The following is an 18924-nucleotide window of genomic DNA, read 5'->3' as shown; positions in this document are numbered from 1 at the left end:
ATTGGCTTCCTTGCGTCTAAAATACATATTGCATTTATACTCTCTACCTGGTAGGATTAGTACTACTATATATATATATATGCATATATATAAATATTATATTATATATACTATGAAGTCTAAATATATGAGAAATGAAGTGGTAAGCAAAAATCTTGTAATATAACTTTGATTGTACATTCCAGAAACATATATTCTAAAACTAATCATATAAAAGAGTAGTGTTGAAACAGATTATTTTTTAAGCTTCACAATCAATCAGGATTCTCAAGCTCACTTCTTAATAACGCCTTCATAGATTTTTTATTGCATGACAGAGCAAGCCACATATCATATATCAACTCTAATATAACACTTGACTTCTTTAATGAGATGCTTAACTGTAAATGTCTAAACTACAAATGAGGTGTTTAAATTTGAAGATACTTTAGATAGATGGCAATACCTATAATTATAGAATCATCATTTCTGCCTGAATTGCACTTAAAAGTTAAAGTTCCAACTGCTCCTATTATTGGAAAAGTAATAATAACAATTATAACTATACCATGAAGTATTAAAAGCTGAACATTCAATTTGAAGGTAGCTAAAATAAAAATGTAATGAAAAGTGAACCTATAAAATGCTTGCAATTCATACACATATGCTATATAGAGGCACTAAAGAGCCAAGAAAAGAACTGTGGAGTCTTTATTACACTTCATCTTCTTCTGATTCTCTCTCCCTTTTTGGCATTAAGGTAGCAATGTAGCTAATATTTCTCATCCGCATATCATCACTTTCCTAAGTCAAAGTTTTTATCCTAAGGTATGCATAATCGGACTAAAAATGTAGCGTTTCTAAATATAGCAAGTGCCTTCTTATGTTATTTGTGCTGGGTTTAAGTGCTTAGAAAAACACTAATAGATCTTTGTTTTTCACATCTGAGACGGCTGACCATTTCACTCCAGGCCATGCAACTTACCATCGTTACGCAGAGTGAGTGGTGTTGGAGGACTAAGTACTCGAGCATTTGTCACTGTGTTTTTCACCAGACAAATATAGCTGCCAACATCTGATGTTTGGACTTTAGAAATATAAAGGTTGCCTGTCTCCTGGGAAATGAACCGCCGACTGTCTTCCGCCACAAAGGAAGGGAACTCGTTAAATACCCAGCTATAGATGATCTCTGAAAATACACAAAATTCAATTGTTGAAAGACACAAATTATTTTACTAACAGTTAAAGCTCAAACAATAAAGTCTTTACTAATTGTTAGATATATTGCAAAGCTATACATATTTGATCCAGATATCTATTATAATTTAGTATTTTATGTTCAAAGGATTGTTGCTCTTAATGATTACAGAAAGAGCTGAAATATTTCTTAAGGATATTTAGCCTTCATCCATCCATCCACCCATCCATCCATTCAATTCCAATGTGTGTTGGATGTGTATTAGATGATTGGCACTATGACATCACTGAAATTAAAAAGATGAGAGAGAGAGTTTCCAATTCTCAAAAATCAGTCTAATGGGAGAGACCTACCCAAAACTATGAAACAATGTGGAATAAAGAAATGGGGATGTATATTCTATTGTAAAGAGATCATGGGAGAGGGGCACTTAAGCAATTATGCCGACCCGCAGAAACATTCTCAGTTGAGACACCTGAGCAACATTCATTTACTCATTTGTTCAATAAATGTTGGTTGAGAGTCAGTTCTCATGGAGCTTCAGTATAGTGGGAATGAAACAAGAATACACAAAGAAGTAAGTATATATCAAGTCATTATAAGTGCTGCGAAGAAAACTAATGCATGTTAAGAAAGCTAGAGAGTGACAGGGGTGAGCAGGACATACAAATTTATATTTTAAAAGCTCTCTGACTGCTGGGTAGAGAAGAGACAGAGTTGAGGACAAAGAAGGGATCAGGGAGAGGGGAAACAGGAGGAAAAATGTTCACTAATCTAAGATGCTTTTTGTAAAATAGCCATGAAAGATATAAATAACACGCACTAGAATGATAGTGGTAGTGACAGTAGTGGTCAAGTGGTGAGAAGTGATTGGTTCTAGTAAATATGTGGTAGTAGAGTTGACAGGAGTTGCTGACGGATTGATTATGAAATGTGAGAAAGAGAAAAGTCAAAGAGTAAGACTGCGGACCTGAGTAACTAAACAACCAGAAGAATATATTTACCTTTACTAAAATGGGAAGATGACAGACAGAGCAGTTCTTTGGAGATGTGGGTGGAGTAAAACCAGGAGGGTAATTCTGACAGATTAAATTCGACATACTATCTGGTATTCAATTAGAGAAGCTGATAAGGCAGTTTTATCTTCAAATATGGAGGCCAAGGGAGAAATTTGTGTTGGTATTATAAATTTGAAAGTTTTAAAAGATTAGTTGGAGCTAGCCAGATGAAGAGTGTATGGGTGCTGAAGGTATTCCAATCAGAGGAGAAAAATGAAGAAGGTCCTTCAGACAAGAAGTTGAATAGTATGAATGGACCACCACAAACAGTTCTGTGTTATTGGAGTAAAAATCCAAGAAAGGGCATGGTAAGAGAAGAGGTTGGAGAGATTGGATTATTAAACCCTAAATTACTAAACACAGATTAACATGGTGTGTATGTTATGTTAAGGAGCTTGTGCTCTATCCTATATGTAGTGTGGCACCACTGGACATTTTCCAGCAGAGGGTTGACATAGATATATATGTTAGTAGGTTATTCTGGAGATTCTGTGAAGGTTGGATTTAAGTAAGAGCAAAGTTGCAGGAGGGAACAACAGGACAATATTGCATACTGAAGATAAGGGCTGAAGAAATCTGAATCAGAACGATGATCATAATAATGGAAGAAGGATATTGGTCCAAGAAAGAGTATCCATGTAGCCTTACTCAAAGAAAACCCGTAGATTCATTCTCTTCTCACACTGCTAAACTAGACTGTCAACTCAAGGACTTCTTACATTTAACAATATGAATTCTTCTGTATTATAATAAGAGTTTCATTTTTTGTTCACACATCGCTCACAAACATTTTGATATTTTTGCAATTTATTTTAGGTTAGATTTTACTGGCGTTATCTCAATTTTTGGTTTGTATCACTTGAAATTTGGGGAAAAAGAAAGCAGTGAACAATTAAATTAAAGGCCATCATTCATTAAAATACTATTTCTGTTATACTGATAGTGTTTGTTTAGCCGATGTTTTGTAAAATATTTTTAGAATAGAAAAAAAGTATTTACACAAAATTGACATTTCCTCAAATTTTACAGGTAAGTGAGTATCTGGGAGTTCAAAAATGCTCATTTAGTTTTTAAAATAATTTTTCAGTTTTACATAGCAAAGGATTTCATAATTCCAAGAAGGATAAAAAGTAGAAATGGTACATAATAGAAAAGCTAACAATCTGAGTTTGGATTGGATTTTCTGCTTGTTCCAAAAATAAAATTATTGAGCCGGGCTCAATCTCTCTCAAGATGGCTTTTTACTTTCTCCTATAAGGTTTTTCATTCTCCATAAGTAGTTATTTAATATATTTTTCAAAATTTACTATCACACAAAACAAGCATTAACTATATTTTTATTAAAAAGTCAGAGTCTGAGGATTATAAAATACCTCAAGAAGGCAGTAAAACATAGCTGGCCCTGGACTCACAGTCTTTAGCTTCATATACCACTTTGTTTCATACCAATTGTGATGGTCTTTAAAAATATCTTAATGCAAGCTGATTTGTTAAGTATTAAAATTTTAATATTATTATTCATTTCAGAAGCATATTGAGACTAGTTGGTCAATTGTGATTTTCCCATTTTTCTAAAGTTCTTTTAATACTATGTTTAGCTAAGACAATTAAAAATGTTTTAGAAGTCCTTGATATGATTCTTCAGTGAATACTCCTTATGTTAGCAGACAATGACTACTTTTTGAGCTATTCTGTGCGTCCCACATTGTGAGAGTCTCTTAAAGATGGTTTTTTGTCAGCTTCTACCAAAAGTCCTACTTGGGTAGTATCTATTTGGGATCAATATTTATGTTAAATTTTATTACCACAGTTTTTGTACTATGTGGTGGCGTACATTTGGCCTATGAACCCATGTGCTGTGTTGGCTTGAGGTTTTCATTTCTCTTGGGAGATTTTTCATCTTTCTCCTTGAGTCAGCAAGAATCATTCTAGTTCACTGAGGGCATAGCCCATTACGGTCCTAGCTTGAAGCAGGCATTGCTGTTCTAACTTCCTCTCTCAGATAGACTCAAATCTTATCCTTTATCCCAGCATGAACATTTATCCTCTGGGTCCTAGATTTTAGAATCTATTTCCATGACATATAAACAATCCACCTTGCTGCCAAGATCGCCTCAGGATTAACACTTTTCCTAAATTTAAGTTGGGATCTTAGTCCTGGATTTTAGTTCTTATTTGTTTCTGATACCTGAGGATTTCCTTTACTTTCTTGTGAGCTTAGCTGTATACTGAAATTTTCTTTATTTTACTTATGATTTCTAAATTTGGGGAGCAGAAAAGTTTTTGGGTTGGCTCCATCTATTGTTCTAATTGAACGTCTAGGTTTCATGGCTTCATGCATTTCAGACTTTCAACAAAATTGCTATAATTGATTCAGTGTCACAAAACAGACAGTCTTCTCTTTGCTTTTCTGACAAATAAGATGATTACTTAAATGACATATTTCCACATCTACAGGGTATAAAAACAAGAGTAGTCATATGGGCAATGATACTTATTTCTCATAACTGTAGTGCCGTTAATAAAAAAAGTATGAAAAAGGAGAATGAAATTTTATACTAGACTCTCTGAACTCCTTGAAAACAATTTCAATGTGTAATTATATGTGACGCATTTTAACATTCTTTAATATAACTACAAATTAGAAAATAACCATTCTTCTTTCTAATAACGTGTGTACACATTAGAAGCTTTGGGTCAAAGGATTTGGAAAGAACACAACGGATATAGCATCTGACTTGTTCACTACTCAATAACGCAACTCTTCTAGGGAGCTTGTTTTCTTTATCCTTGTCAGCTACCAAAAGGAAAACCTAAAAATCAAAAGCTTCTCCATTTTTGTGATAGGCTTCATTTTATGGTCTATGGTAAAATTTTCAGTTAAGGAATTCTATTTACCAAAATCTCTGATCTTATCCTTTTCTGGTTAGTTCACGTGATGTGAGATTGAATGTTATATCTGTGAAATAACTATAATTTGCTCATTATAAAAATATAATTTTTTAGTTTGTTTTTTAAATTTTTTACTTATAATTTGACATATCTTTGCATAAATTTTCACTGGATGTTGATTAGTAGAGTATATGTCATAAGTATTTTAATTTTTACTAATTGCCTTGTAATCGTATTTGTTTTCACAATTCCATCGTCTGTTATGACACTTCTCCCTTCTGTTTTTGATGAATTACTTGATGTGAAGATACTTGAATAGGAGGATTTAGTAAGTTACAGGAACAAACAATTCAGCTTTAAAAATTGGCACTACAATTATTTTGCTTTTAAAAGTTTGTAGCTGATGTTACCATTTTGTGTTTTAGAATTAATAAAATCATGATGGAAATTATAGAGAACTGTCTTATTAATTATCCATTATTACTGAGCATAATGGAATATGACCTGAAATTAGTGGGAAATATCTTTTTCTATTGCTGATTGATACCTTCATTGTGATAGAAAATGTCATCCTTAGCCACATCAAGTATTCTTGGCAAGGTAGAGACTAAATTTACTTTCTTCACCACTACATTCATAGAACCCAACAAGATGCCTGGCATGTAGTTGCTCAATAAATGTTTGATGAATAAATGAATAGTTAGGATAAAAATATCCATATATGTATTTTTATAAATCTCTCTAAGTTTTAAGAATAAGAGTGGCTTTTTTTTTTCACTTTTTAAACTTCCTTCCAAATTTTCTTAGGACTACATAGACTTCCTTGGGCCTTGAGAATATGAGTCAAAGATGATGTTTGAAGTTGGGCTAAATACTGACACTGAGAAATAACGTAGGCTGTTTTAAGAATCTAGAATGTACTGTCAATGCAAAAAGAGACAAGATCATGTTTACAAAGTTACTATGAAGTATTTTCATGATTTATTCTACCCGGTAAATTGGACAGAGGTTGCAGGGGCATTAAATTTCAACCTCTTTCTCAGGTTAATAGCCTCCATTGGTGGTCAGTCATTTTGGCTCTACTTGAACATGGTCACTGACACTTTGTTGAGGAAGCTGATTTGGCAGCTCAAGTTATTAAATGGGTCATCTATAAGAATTTTTTTGGCTGCTGGATTTAGGATGGGGACTGAGATCAAGACAACTGAGAGTACCAACAAGTAAGTAGCGATCAATTATTACATGCAAAGCACTGTTTATGGTATTATGGAGATGCAAGGTGGGGCTGGTAAAGGAAGTAACTTGAGAGTTTATATGAGTCACACACTTTATACACATTTTTCCACTTAGTCCCCTCGACGCAAACACACACATAGATTAGAAGGCAGCATTGTGAGTAAATAAGACCTTGGACTTTGAGCTCACAAAGACTAGAGTTTCAGGGATGGATCATGATCTACCAACTATATACCTTTGAGTAAGCTGTTTAATTTTACTAAAGCTTTAGTCTTCTCATCTTTAAAATGCAATTAAAGGAAAAAGTTGTAGGTTAAATGAGATACTACACGTAAGTTTAGTACTACAGAACTAGGTGTAGCTATTATTATCATTATAATCATGTTCAACATCAAAAGTCTGAGACTCCAACAAGAGAAGGGACCAGTGGAAAATTACAGCTAAGTATCAGAGAAAAAGCTAAAATTTGATTCATTCTAAGCCTATTTTTTTAATCATTCTATCATACTGCTTCAATTATTAGATTCTAATCTTGCTGAACCTCAATTTCAGTGTCCATAAAATGGGATAGTAATGTCTATATTATATGGTTATACTGAGGATTACATAAACCATTTAAATGTGAGTGATCAACATGCAAGAACTGCTCAGAAAGGATAGCTATTGGCTCGGGATAAATGACCTCGTATACTGCAGGATTTGGTACAACTCAGATTCACCTTGAGCCTTATCCAGTTGGATTTATTTTCTGCAAGTGTCAAAGTTTCACCTATAAAACATAGCCAGAGGCAAAGATCCTGAGAGTGACAATAGAATAAAGTTGTCTAACTGACACTTGGTTAATGCTGAGAGAATGAAGATTTTTTTTTTTTAAATGTTGTGAAGAATGCAAGAAAGAACGTTTGTTGTATGTTCTAAAAATGAAATTACTTTAATACAAAGGCAAGTTGTATTATCACAAAAATTTCAGTTATCTTGGTGGAACAAAACAAAGTGTTAATTCTCCTTTTTTTAAAGTTTTTGAGACATCTATTTTCATTATGTTTGTTACGTACAGTCAGAAGCAGCACAGTTCTGCTTCAAAATTATATGTCACCAAGACAAAATAAAATTTTATGCGCATATAATTCAAAACACCTTTAAGAAAGTGAAAGATAAACAAAAGACTATTTATAACAGAAACAGTAGTAAACTGACATTCTCTTACGATCCACAACTCAAATGACTCTGAGTAAGTGAATTCCAAGTTCTAGAGTTCAAGTGATTACGGGAACGGGGTGACAGTAGCTATTTTTATTTTCTCTGTGGAATGCTTCACACTACAGAGGACTTTTTTGTCTTCTTCTTTTTTTAATCCCAGGAGTCCTGTGTCTAGAGATAAAGGTCATTGCTAACTCTTTTCAAAATGCAACCTAAATTTCTTGCTTTGCTAAAGAGTTTTAAAGTTATTTTTATTGAGTTGTAAACTGCGTCAGGTGAGGGACCAGAATTTACCAAACAGTGTACAATAGTCACTGGCACAAGTTCCACTTTGGCTTCGAACTTTGCGTGGAAAAGCATCCACTCTAGATTTCCCACAATTTATTGTTAAAGCCCACAAATCCCAACTGTTAATCAACAGCAGAATGTATGCGCCCTAGAATCCTGCTAGGGAAGATGACCTTGATGTGCTCATCAAAGTTATGAAGAGCTTAACTGAAAGCAAAGATATGCATGGAGAATTACTGGCAGACTGTAGTCTATCCATTAGACATGACCAAGGAAATCTTAAAGTTTTTCCTCATTAAGTCAGAACATTAGACTGCTTAATAATAACAATAACAACAACAGTGAACATTTATTGTCTTAGAAACAGTCTGAGAAGGGGTTTCTTTTGAATGTAATTTATTGATAGAGTGTTCCCAGGAAATAGGATAGGGTAAGGCAAAAAGCAAAGGCTAAGCAAGCATGTGGTCCCTGGCAGAGATTAGTTTAAGACTAATCCCACTTGGGGCTCTGGAACACAAACTTCATTGCATTTTGGTGAGTGAGGAAAGGAAGGTAAAGAGATCCAGTCTTTTGTACCCTCCTCCCCTGCATCAGTTGGTTATTGGCTGCTGGCTGGGGAAGGTGAGATGCAGTAGGGCAGGGAGCACAATTTCCTAGTTAAGGGAAGTTCTCTGTAGAAGGAGCAGCTGCAGGATGGATGCATTAACCAGGTGAAGGAGATCTGGGTGTGGCACCAGTAGGATCTAGTAAACTTGTATAGCACTTAATATGTACTGGACAGTATGCCTTATGTTAATTTATCTAACCCTTACAGGGATAGGTAACCTCATTGTACGGCTGAGGAAACTAAGATACAAAGATCAATAACTTGACCAAGAATTCTTATTGAGCGTAGATCTTTATTTGAAAAATTAAAAACCTGATTCATAGTGGCTTCAAGTATTTATTAGATTGAGTTATGTATGTTTTGGGGTCTAAATTTGCCAATTAAAACTTTGATGCTTTAAACAGCAACTAATCAGAGCGGTGTTCAAATTCCACCAGACAAAAACAGATTGCTGGATATTCCTATCAATCACTGAGTCACAATCTAATTAAACAGTGTCATAGAGCCACAAAGTCTTAACTATGTAAAATGGTAAGAATGTGTCCTGCTGGCAGAGAGACCTACTGTAAAATAGCAGCCCTGTGTGCCCAAAATGCACATGTTCATAGAGGTGAAAGCAATATTACTGCATGCTCACAAACACGGACTCTTAGTCCTCATCTCCTCTTACATTAGGATTTACAGTTTTCCAAATAGTTAAACTAAAAAATATACCTTACATAAATAGTCCAGCATTTTCTGAAATTAACAGGAGTCCGCAAGATGGCAGTCCTTGATGAATAGAAAGCATTAATCTTGGGCAATATTCCAAAGGGAGGAAAATGGAAATCTTGGTTAGCAAGATAAAGTTTTCTAATTTTTCTGTGTTTTATTTGGTAAAATATCTTTTACCGAAAAGATATTTGTCCTCTGTATATAACTAAAATAATTAAATTTTAATTTAGCTCTACGTATTGAAAGCCAAAGAAAATTCACGAGGTAAGTATTCAAAGCACTCAACATTTGTCATTGACAGTGAATTTTTAAAAGATATCTTTACTTCTCTTAATTTCATGCTTGAAAATTTTATGGTTTAAGTTTGAAGATTTATTGCAGGATAAATATTAACAGAAATAAATGTGAGCTTTATAAATTATTCCCCTTCTAGGTGGAGCCACAAGTAGATGAGTCACAGAGGACAAACCCTCTAGAGTTGTAATTTGCCTAAATTTTGCATGTTAAATGTGGAAATTTGGTTGCTTTTGGATTACATTTATCATATAGTGTAGTAGAGAATCTTCAGGTAAGATAAATTATTATAACGAGATTTTCTGCACTCAACTTTTTCTTACACTCAACGTAATTTTTCATGAACGTTCTTTGTGCTTTTCCGGCTTAACTAATGCTCATTAATCCTTCATGGAAATGTTTAACGAAGGTAATTTATTTGTCACCTTGCCATGCACCATATAGAAATAGTGGATATTGTCTATTTATCAAGAGGCACTGGAATGGTTTATTTTCTGCTCTGAGGGTTTGTCCCTATGGCTCACCTGCTTCAGAAAAAAAATCCTAATCATAAAATACATATTTATCTCTGTTGATATGTAATCACTGTAATACATCTTCAAGTTTCTATTCACATGAATTCACAAAGCATGAAACTTTTGGCTGGGCATTTTTTAATTCATTTCTTTGGGAAAAAAATAGAAAAGTTGTTATGAGTTATGAGTTAATAGAAATGACGCAAGAACTATTTAGAATTTATTCTCTTTCTAATTCTACAAAGGATTTTTCCTGCAAAAATCAGATGGGTTTTCATTTTTATAAGTATGTTTGTATCTTAGCCTCCAAGTAGCTGATCTCTTCTAATTATTATCAAAATATATTTGTGAACTAGACATTATGATAAAGTCCAGTGTTGAATAGCAGGGATTTTAACTAACTAAAGAACACATAAAAAAGAAGGAATATGCCTTTAAAATGGATATATTTAAGGTAATTAAGACTGGTCATTATTTTGAGCCTAATATTCATGTCAGATATGAATGATAGATATTCAGGACAAGTGGCATGTATATACTATGGAAATAAAAGGTTTGAATGGAAAAAACATGTCATTTCTCCCTGAGTCAACTATTTTTCCATATTTCCCCTTTCCTTTTTTATCTATTTGCCCAGAAGCTTTCTAGACTTCAGTTTCCTAAACCAGCTTTTCTTTGGTCCTTTCCTATACTGCCTTCATCTTTAACCCTTTTCCTAATTCCTGCATACAAAAGAGATTTACTTCAAAACCAAACTTGTTCAGACTTCTTTGTTGAGTATCCATTACTTAGATGTGTTCTGTGTGTTCACAAGTGTGGGCTCTGTGATGTATTTTTCCACCTATTCCTCTGTTTCTAGTTTGCGATTTATTAATAATTCTGGTGATTGACTCAGTAACATTTTCCAAAATCACACAACTTCTAGGAATTATAATAGCTGAAATTAAAATACTATAACCCAAGAGGGTTAAACAGTATTATTGTTTTAGAAATAGAAAAACTATATTTCTGTAGGGATTACACTAAATTTCAAGGATGATTAGCAGACATTTGGTCCTGTCCAAACTGTCCATAAGATATATGGTTTATGCCAAAAGGTCCTTGATACATGGTCATATTTGGTCCTGTCTAAAATGTCCGTGTAGACATTTGGCCCACGCCAAGAGGTTCCTGATATTTGGGCCTGTCCAAAACCATTTGGCCCTGACCAAATATGCTCATGGGCATTATGGACAGGACTAAATTATCAAGGACTTTTGGCGTGGACCAAACGTCCTATGGACGTTTTAGACAGGACCAAATGTCCTGCAAGGTCAAGGATACAAACCAATCGTTTGGTGGCTAAATTTCCTCAGAAACCACTGATTTAGAGCTTACTGTTAAAGGTGAAAATGAGGGATTCTGATTTCTAGAGATCACCTGAAGAAACTGTGACTGCACACAAACTGCTTAAATGGAAATCAAGAAATATCCGTTGTGGCTGGCCCAGCGGCACAGCCGTAAAGTTCATGCACTCTGCTTTGGTCGCCTGGGGTTCGCTGGTTTGGATCCTAGGCACAGACCTATGCACTGCTTATCAAGCCATGCTGTGGCAGGGGTCCCACATATAAAGTAGAGGGAGATGGGCACAGATGTTAGCTCAGGGCCAGTCTTCCCCAAAAAGCAAAAAAAAGGAACTATCAGGATACATCATATCAGAAAATGGGCAGAGCAGGAAGATGATTTCTTTTTTTTAATAATAGTACTTATCCCTTATTTTTAGTGTAAAGGAAAGCTTAAAATGTTGGTACTCACAAAAATCATATCATAGTAGAGCAAAATGAAATGTGTATTAAGTACCAGCTTCCTATTCCAATTGGGACCTCTGTACAAGAACTGAGACACGTGGGGCTCAACTCAGCAACCACACGCATAGGTGTAAGGTAAGGTGGCACCATGGAAAAAATTATGGACTTTATACCAATGCAAAATGTGTCTGAATCTTTGCACTATCACCTAACAGCTGTGCAGTTTTCAGCTAATTCCCCGACTTCTTCACTTCTGTTTATTCATCTGTAAAATATTCATAATAACACTTAGCTCATAGGATTTGGGGAGAAATTTCAGAAAAAGTGTTAACATAATTTCAAGACTATAGTAGGTGTTCATAAATAGTCTTTATTATCTAAAATGTTAACATATATAAACATAAAATTTTTGTTATGTTCATCCTTTTTCCAGAATCAATCTAGCCATCACTCTAAAAACCTCATAACACATTTCCTTTTACTTAAAAATATATTTATGCATAAAAGAGGGGTTTGACTTTGCATGTCAGTAATATGCCTATATGCTAGTCTTATTCTGATTTATCATGCAACAGCATATAAATTATGCAAAATTAAAACATCTGTATATTTTATACTATATGTTGTTCTGCAATATTCTCATCTCACATCAAGTTGGGCTTTAGGTGGAGTGGTACTCCATTCACGTCACATGCCTACCCAAACCCATGTGATATATCACAATCTGCTTTGTTTTTGTACCTCGATTCATCTCTGTCTTTCTTTTTTTTTTTTTTTTTTGCTGAGGAAGATTAGCCCTGAGCTAACTTCTGTTACCAGTCTTCCTCTCTTTTTGCTTGAGGAAAATTAGCCCAGAGCTAACATCCACACCCAATCTTCCTCTTTTTTTCACTTGAGGTAGATAAGAGCTTAGCTAATATCTGTGCCAGTCTTCCCCTACTTTATGTGTGGGTCGCTGCCACAGCGTGGCTGATGAGTGGTGTAGATACACACTGGGGATCCAAACCCATCAACCCAGGCCACCAAAGTGGAATGTGCCGAACTTAACCACTAGGCCAGGGGGCCAGCCCAACCCATCTCTTTCTTAACATCCATTATTTATCCCCCACTCTTCATAATCATCGAGGCTTCATCTTAGATAGAGTGACTCTCAAAGTGATATGTCTCTTATAATGTTATTTCCCTGGACTAGAATGCATTCCCACCTTTCTTCTGCCCAGTTGCATGCCTAGACAGAAGCCAAGTGCAGGTGCCATCTTCTTGAAGAAAGCTTCACAGTCACTTTAATTTACAATGAACACTTCTGAAATTCTACAGATATCTCATTAACTTGTGTCCTGATTTGCCTGGAACAGTGACAATTTACACCATTTTTCCTAGCAAGATTATTAATAGTCCTCCCTTTTACTTTCAAAAATGTTCCAGTTTGGATATCAAATAAATTATACAGTCTCCCTACTCCCCACTCATCATCCACACAACACACTCCTCTGGTATTGGCACCGACTATGTTCTCTTATTGTTCTCTGTTCTATACGGATATGTCATATTCTCTACCAGATTATGTATTCATCTAGAGCAAGGGCTGTGTCATATGCTTACTGTACAAATGTGGCATCCATTTGAAAAAACAAAATTACTTAGTTTATATTTAGAAACATTAAAAAGAAAGTCATGTTACCACTAAAGATAGTTGGGGATATCTTGAACTGCCCCAAAGTACATCACATATCATTACTCTAGTTGTATAAATAGTTTCTAACTCACAATAATGTTAAGTAAACAGTTTATAAATCCCTTTCTGATGATGAACGCAGCATTTTTTTGTTTCATCTTTAGCGAAATAAGATGTTTTCTTATATTATTTCTTCAAAGCTTGATAATAAACTAGAGTCATAAATCCTATAAGACCCTACATGATTTTGCCCCTGGGTATCTCTTTAACCTTAACACTGTCTTTCCTTTCTTTAGTCCACCGCAGTCACACTGGCCTTTTGCTGTTAATTTTCAGCTTAAGACATGTGCCTGAGTGTTTGCCTTAGCCTGAAATGTTCTTCCCCAGATGTTTGCACAGCTCACTGCTTAACTTCTTTTAGGTCTCTGCTCAACTGGCTTGCTCTGGGAGGTCCTCCCTGACCAGCTCACCTAAACTAGCCCTATCAATACTGTGTATGTGTGTAGAGATATATATTTACCTCTGATTGGCTGTCTTCTGCACTGCAACATGAGTTTTCTTAAGGCAGGAACCTTACCTATTTTGTTCACCACCATACCCCTCAGCTTTCAGTATTGTGAAAACGGCTGGCACACACTAAATATTGTCAAACGGATAGAGAATGAATGCAATAGTAAAAATATTTCATACCATGTGTCATAACATAAATATTTTGGAAACTAAGATTTTGAGTAGAGTTTTCCCATTTATAAGGAAATAAGTAAAATAATTAAAATTATTTATGTGGAAATTTGTTTCAGGACCCCTGGGAATACATGTATTCTGATATAGACATGTTTTGATCAGGACATGAGACTTGAACAAATATCAATATTCTAGCTAGTTGGCTGAGTTTTATAGAGCCAATTAGGTTGGCGTAAAGTAAGCATAATTTATAGAAGTAACAACATGATTATTAATTGCTTTCACAAATTTTGGAAGTAGAAGAGAAAATGAATGAAACAAGAATTTTAAATGATCAATTAGGAGAAACTATTAGCACAGTTCTAAGTTATATATATTTTTTGACTTGTTTATTTCATTCGAAACTACTGATTCAAAGTTTGTGGTGAAATTTTGTTAATAAAAATCATGTCATCCCTGTTTTTTATTGGTTCATTTGCTATCAGACCACCATTTTCGGATTTTGCTTCACTGAATAGTTTTTGCATTATTACTTTGAACTCAGCCTCAATTTTTCTTTTAATTACAAAGAAATGCCATCAAATAAATGCTTTAATCTATCTGGGGAAAACACATACTTTCCAATGGTGGCTCTTTGCTGTAGAACAAGGCAGCAATACGGCACTGATTTTATTAACTCTCTCATGAAGTCCTGGGATCCGAACCAGGGAACCTCGGGCTACTGAAGTGGAATGTGCAAACTTAACTGCTGCACCAACAGGTCAGCCCCTGCCACAGCGTGTCTTGATGAGTAATAAGTAGGTCTGCACCCAGGATCCGAACCCACGAACCCTGGGCCACTGAAGTGGGCAAATTTAACCACTACGCCACCGGGCTGTTCACTCATTTTATTTTTAAGGGCCAAGTATTATAACTCTTTCATGATCTTAGCTCCACAAAATATATATATATATATATATATATATATATATATATAGAATAGATGTTCATTACAGTTTGTTGAATTGAATTAAAATTGGGACGAAATCATATTCACAGCACAAAACTGTAAGGAACATTATTTACTTTTGGTTTAATGAATCAAAATAGAACTTAATACTCTGATAATGTTTCAGACCATTTTTTCCCTATTAATTGTCTAAATAATTATTTTATATATCAAAGATGGGGTTGAGTATATATTGACACAATGACACAACATGAACACTATCAGATTGTCATTATTATCTTCTTTATATAAAAGTGGATAGGGGTGTAGAAGAAAGTTCAGTTAGTGAGCTTTTAAGTTGTTTGATTCTGTATAAATTACCCTGCAAACATACAGACTTGTAAGTTACATGTGAAATCTGAAAACACGTATTTAATTTACTTCTTTTTACTTAATCATTTGAGGTTACTTTTTTCTCACATTTTTTAAATAATGAAACATGTATTTTCAGAACTTATTTGATTGTATTAAAAATGAAGCCCATATAAATTAATTCAAGATAATGGAAACAAAATGCAAATTTATAGTAAACATAAATACAGGAGGAGGAGGAAACTCTGCATGAATATTTAAGATACTTGGGGTCTGAGCTAAATAGAGAGGAAAGGAATTGGTCTCTTACATTGTTAGAGAAATTTCCAGGTTATTAAATCACTGTTCTAAGGAATTTTATTGGCATGATTTATAAGATTCTACGTTTTTTACGTTGTTTTTTAGAATACAGATATTACTTTAGAAACATTGGATGGTTGGTAAACCAGCAATAAAAGTTAGTCTACTCTGGGCAAAGCTACACAAAAGTCAGTGTTTACCAACAGTAATAAATTGTAAGAACTCACAATCTAGAGTGAGTCAAATCATGTACATACTATTTTAGATACGAGACAAATAATTGCTTTTACCTAAATTTCTAGTTTTTAATTTTTTAAACCTTGCCTTCCCCACTTATTCTCCATGTTTCCTTGGACAAGTTACTGAATGTTCCTCAGTCTTCGTTGTCCTGTTTTGAAAATGGAGATATGCTTTCCTTCATATTATTCTGTAAAGATTAAATAGAAGTGACTTCAGCAAACTACGTAGCTTGATGCTTGGTGCCTAGAAAGCATTTACTAAATGAAATGATGTTATTAATTCAGAGTATCTTCTAGCTAAAGAAGATTTTTGAGACAGGACCAATCTATATATAAGGACAAAAGTTCTAAGGTTATCCTAATTCAATTGGCTTGAATTAATCTATTTTCTTCCGTCTGATTTGGCTTAAAATAATTCAGGGCCATTACTAGCCTCACTTCCCATTATATGCCTTAATTCCCCAAAAAAGATACAAGATCTGATTGTTCCAAAGAATGAAGTTTTCTCTTACATGTCACATAGTAAATGTTTTAGTACCTGTACATATATTAAGCACTTACTATGTGCAACGTGTTTTTCTAAGCATTCTCTATGATTCGTGATAATATAATTGGTGATCTCAATTTTATAGAACTGAAATTAAGGATTAATAAAATTAGGTGTTTTTTTTTCCATTACAAAACAGAGAGAAAGTGGCGTGGGTATAGTTGCAACCAGAATCTTAGGAAGTAACTGAAACTGTGAAGACTTCCCTGAAATCGGGGCCACAGATTCAGAAACTATTAAAACAGGAACTGTATTTGCACAAATCACATCCCCTCCTCCATAAAATCATTCAGAATCTGAGTTCTTTGTTGAATTTTTGTTGTTGGATCCCATTCTTAGAAAAAATAGACAATATTTATTTTAAAAGCTTTAGAGCCCATTTGCATGATATGAGCACTACCCAAAACCAGAAAGCGGGGTTCTATATCTTTAATAATGGATTTTGGGGGATTTTCTTTTTCTTTTATTAAACAGAAGGCAAGATATAAAATGTAACAATGTGTATTTTCAATGCAGGCTAAACCTTCTACAGTTTACTGCTGCCTGGCTCAATTTCTAGATTAAAGACATTCTATTAGTTAAACTTCAGACTTAAGCGTTGTAACATTTAGGAGATTTGGTTTCCCTTGGAAAAGCAGTGCTGCTATTACAATACTTTCCCATCTTCCTGACCTGTTTGTCAAGCTTCAGGCTGCGGCTGCACACAGGCTCAGAAAGAGCTTGTGTCCTAAGGGAAAAGCAAAGTTCTCAAGTACATTTTAAGAAAAATAGCCCATAGTTTCCCCTTATCTTTTCCCCTTCCGTCTTTCTCTCATGTCCAATATAGAGCTGCTTAAATGGCACCCAGAATGATCCTTGTTGACATAACCTGGACCGCAGCCCGGGAACACACATCCCTGAAGCACAGTCCTGTCACTGCTGGCCGTTCTGCCTGCTTCGGGACTGTGTTAATTGGGCGAGGTCAGCCAGTTCTCTCTCTCCAGACTTTCATTCTCCCTGAGGGGAAGAATGGTTCCAATGAATGATTCGCCATGTCTAAGGGCACTCATTTTCGATGCTTGTTAGCTTAATGCCTCTTTGCAATATGTAAGAACAGCATAAAAGAAAGCATTTATATCACTAACCTCCAGACTGGCTTTGCAAAGCAATCTTGGGACGGCAGCTCTTAGCAGCTGACTTGTCCTCGCCCCATCATACATGGGCATATTCTAATTAGAGCCCCAGTGCTTTTTATATTTTTAGGGGTCTAAAGAAATTCTGCTTAACAAGATAAAAAAAAAAAGAACCCATTTGAAAAGGCTATCTTAAATACACAAATAAATTTAGAAACATCATAGAACTAGCTAAAGAATCCTCTTTTTTCCATTTCCCCTCAGTGTTTTCATCGGAAAAATAAATATGAAGATATATTTTATACATACTGTATTAAATTGATTAATCCATGCATAAGCTTAGCCCCGTGCTCCCATGTGGTAAGAATTCTATAAATATTGTTTTCTTTCGTTCGTTTGTTAATGAAAGAATAGGTTTCTATACCATACCCCTGCCTCACTTGTGCTTAATGTTTAAGGAGAACCCCACACTTAAGACAATGGACTTCTACACCAACCGAGGCTGTTTTGCGTGTTTGTATGATGAGACAATAATGACACTGGTGCTTAAGATTTTACTTTCTTCATTTTCTTAGTCACATCTGTCTGCTTGATCCCCAGAGACTATTATCTTCCATACACCTTGACTCTCACTGGAATGCCAACCCACCAGCAGGCTAGAGAGAGAGAAGGCTATGGTATTAGGTATTGTCTGGGCTTTTTAATTAGATTCACATATAACCCTTTCACTATTATGAGAAAGTCTGGATTTCTTCTCATTTGGTCCAAAAATGCTACTTGCAGCTAAGCACTTAACAGCAGGCAGTAAGGAAAAGGAAAAGGGGAGACCCTTCGGAGGATTAATTGGGTAACGCGCTTACTTCCTATTACTCTCTGAAGAAAAAAAAAAAAAGCAAGCAATACATAGTACTAGAACTTTACAAACTGAAACACCTGAAAGAAAACTAACTGCATGTTTGCTTAGGCAACATGCTAATGGTATTTTAAAAGAATCAGCCAATGGGCAGGTGGATCTTTGTTTCCTCACCCCCTGATATTTATCATCCTTGGTAAAGATTTCTTTTTTGTAACCTCTGCAAATGTCTTCAGCAGGAGGTAAAAATAATGACTGTGCCTTCTGAACACTGAAGAGAGACTGGAGCTGTGAAGTTGGAGCCCTTCCACTTGGCAAAGTATCTTTCTTGAAATAGGTTTGATGAAGGAATAAGAATCTTTATTCCAGACAGAAGGACAAAACGAAACTAGAGAAGGATAGTCAGAGCACATGTGAGGGAAAGGCAATGAAGACCTTTACAAAAC

The 18924-nt window shown here is 34.9% G+C and overlaps 1 protein-coding gene across 2 annotated transcripts in view; it reads right to left on the bottom strand.

Moving 5' to 3' along the window:
- Positions 1-18924, bottom strand: part of CNTN5 (contactin 5) — a 1137031-nt gene that overhangs the window by 318230 nt on the left and 799877 nt on the right. For both annotated transcript variants that reach the window (XM_023644694.2, XM_070272715.1), the window contains one exon: positions 965-1168. In XM_023644694.2, coding sequence (XP_023500462.1) covers positions 965-1168 — 204 coding nt within the window. The remainder of the gene's footprint in view (positions 1-964; positions 1169-18924) is intronic.

This window comes from Equus caballus, chromosome 7 (genome assembly GCF_041296265.1).
Source record: "Equus caballus isolate H_3958 breed thoroughbred chromosome 7, TB-T2T, whole genome shotgun sequence".
In the NCBI taxonomy this organism is placed as follows: domain Eukaryota; kingdom Metazoa; phylum Chordata; class Mammalia; order Perissodactyla; family Equidae; genus Equus; species Equus caballus.
This window is presented reverse-complemented; position numbering and strand designations above follow the sequence as displayed.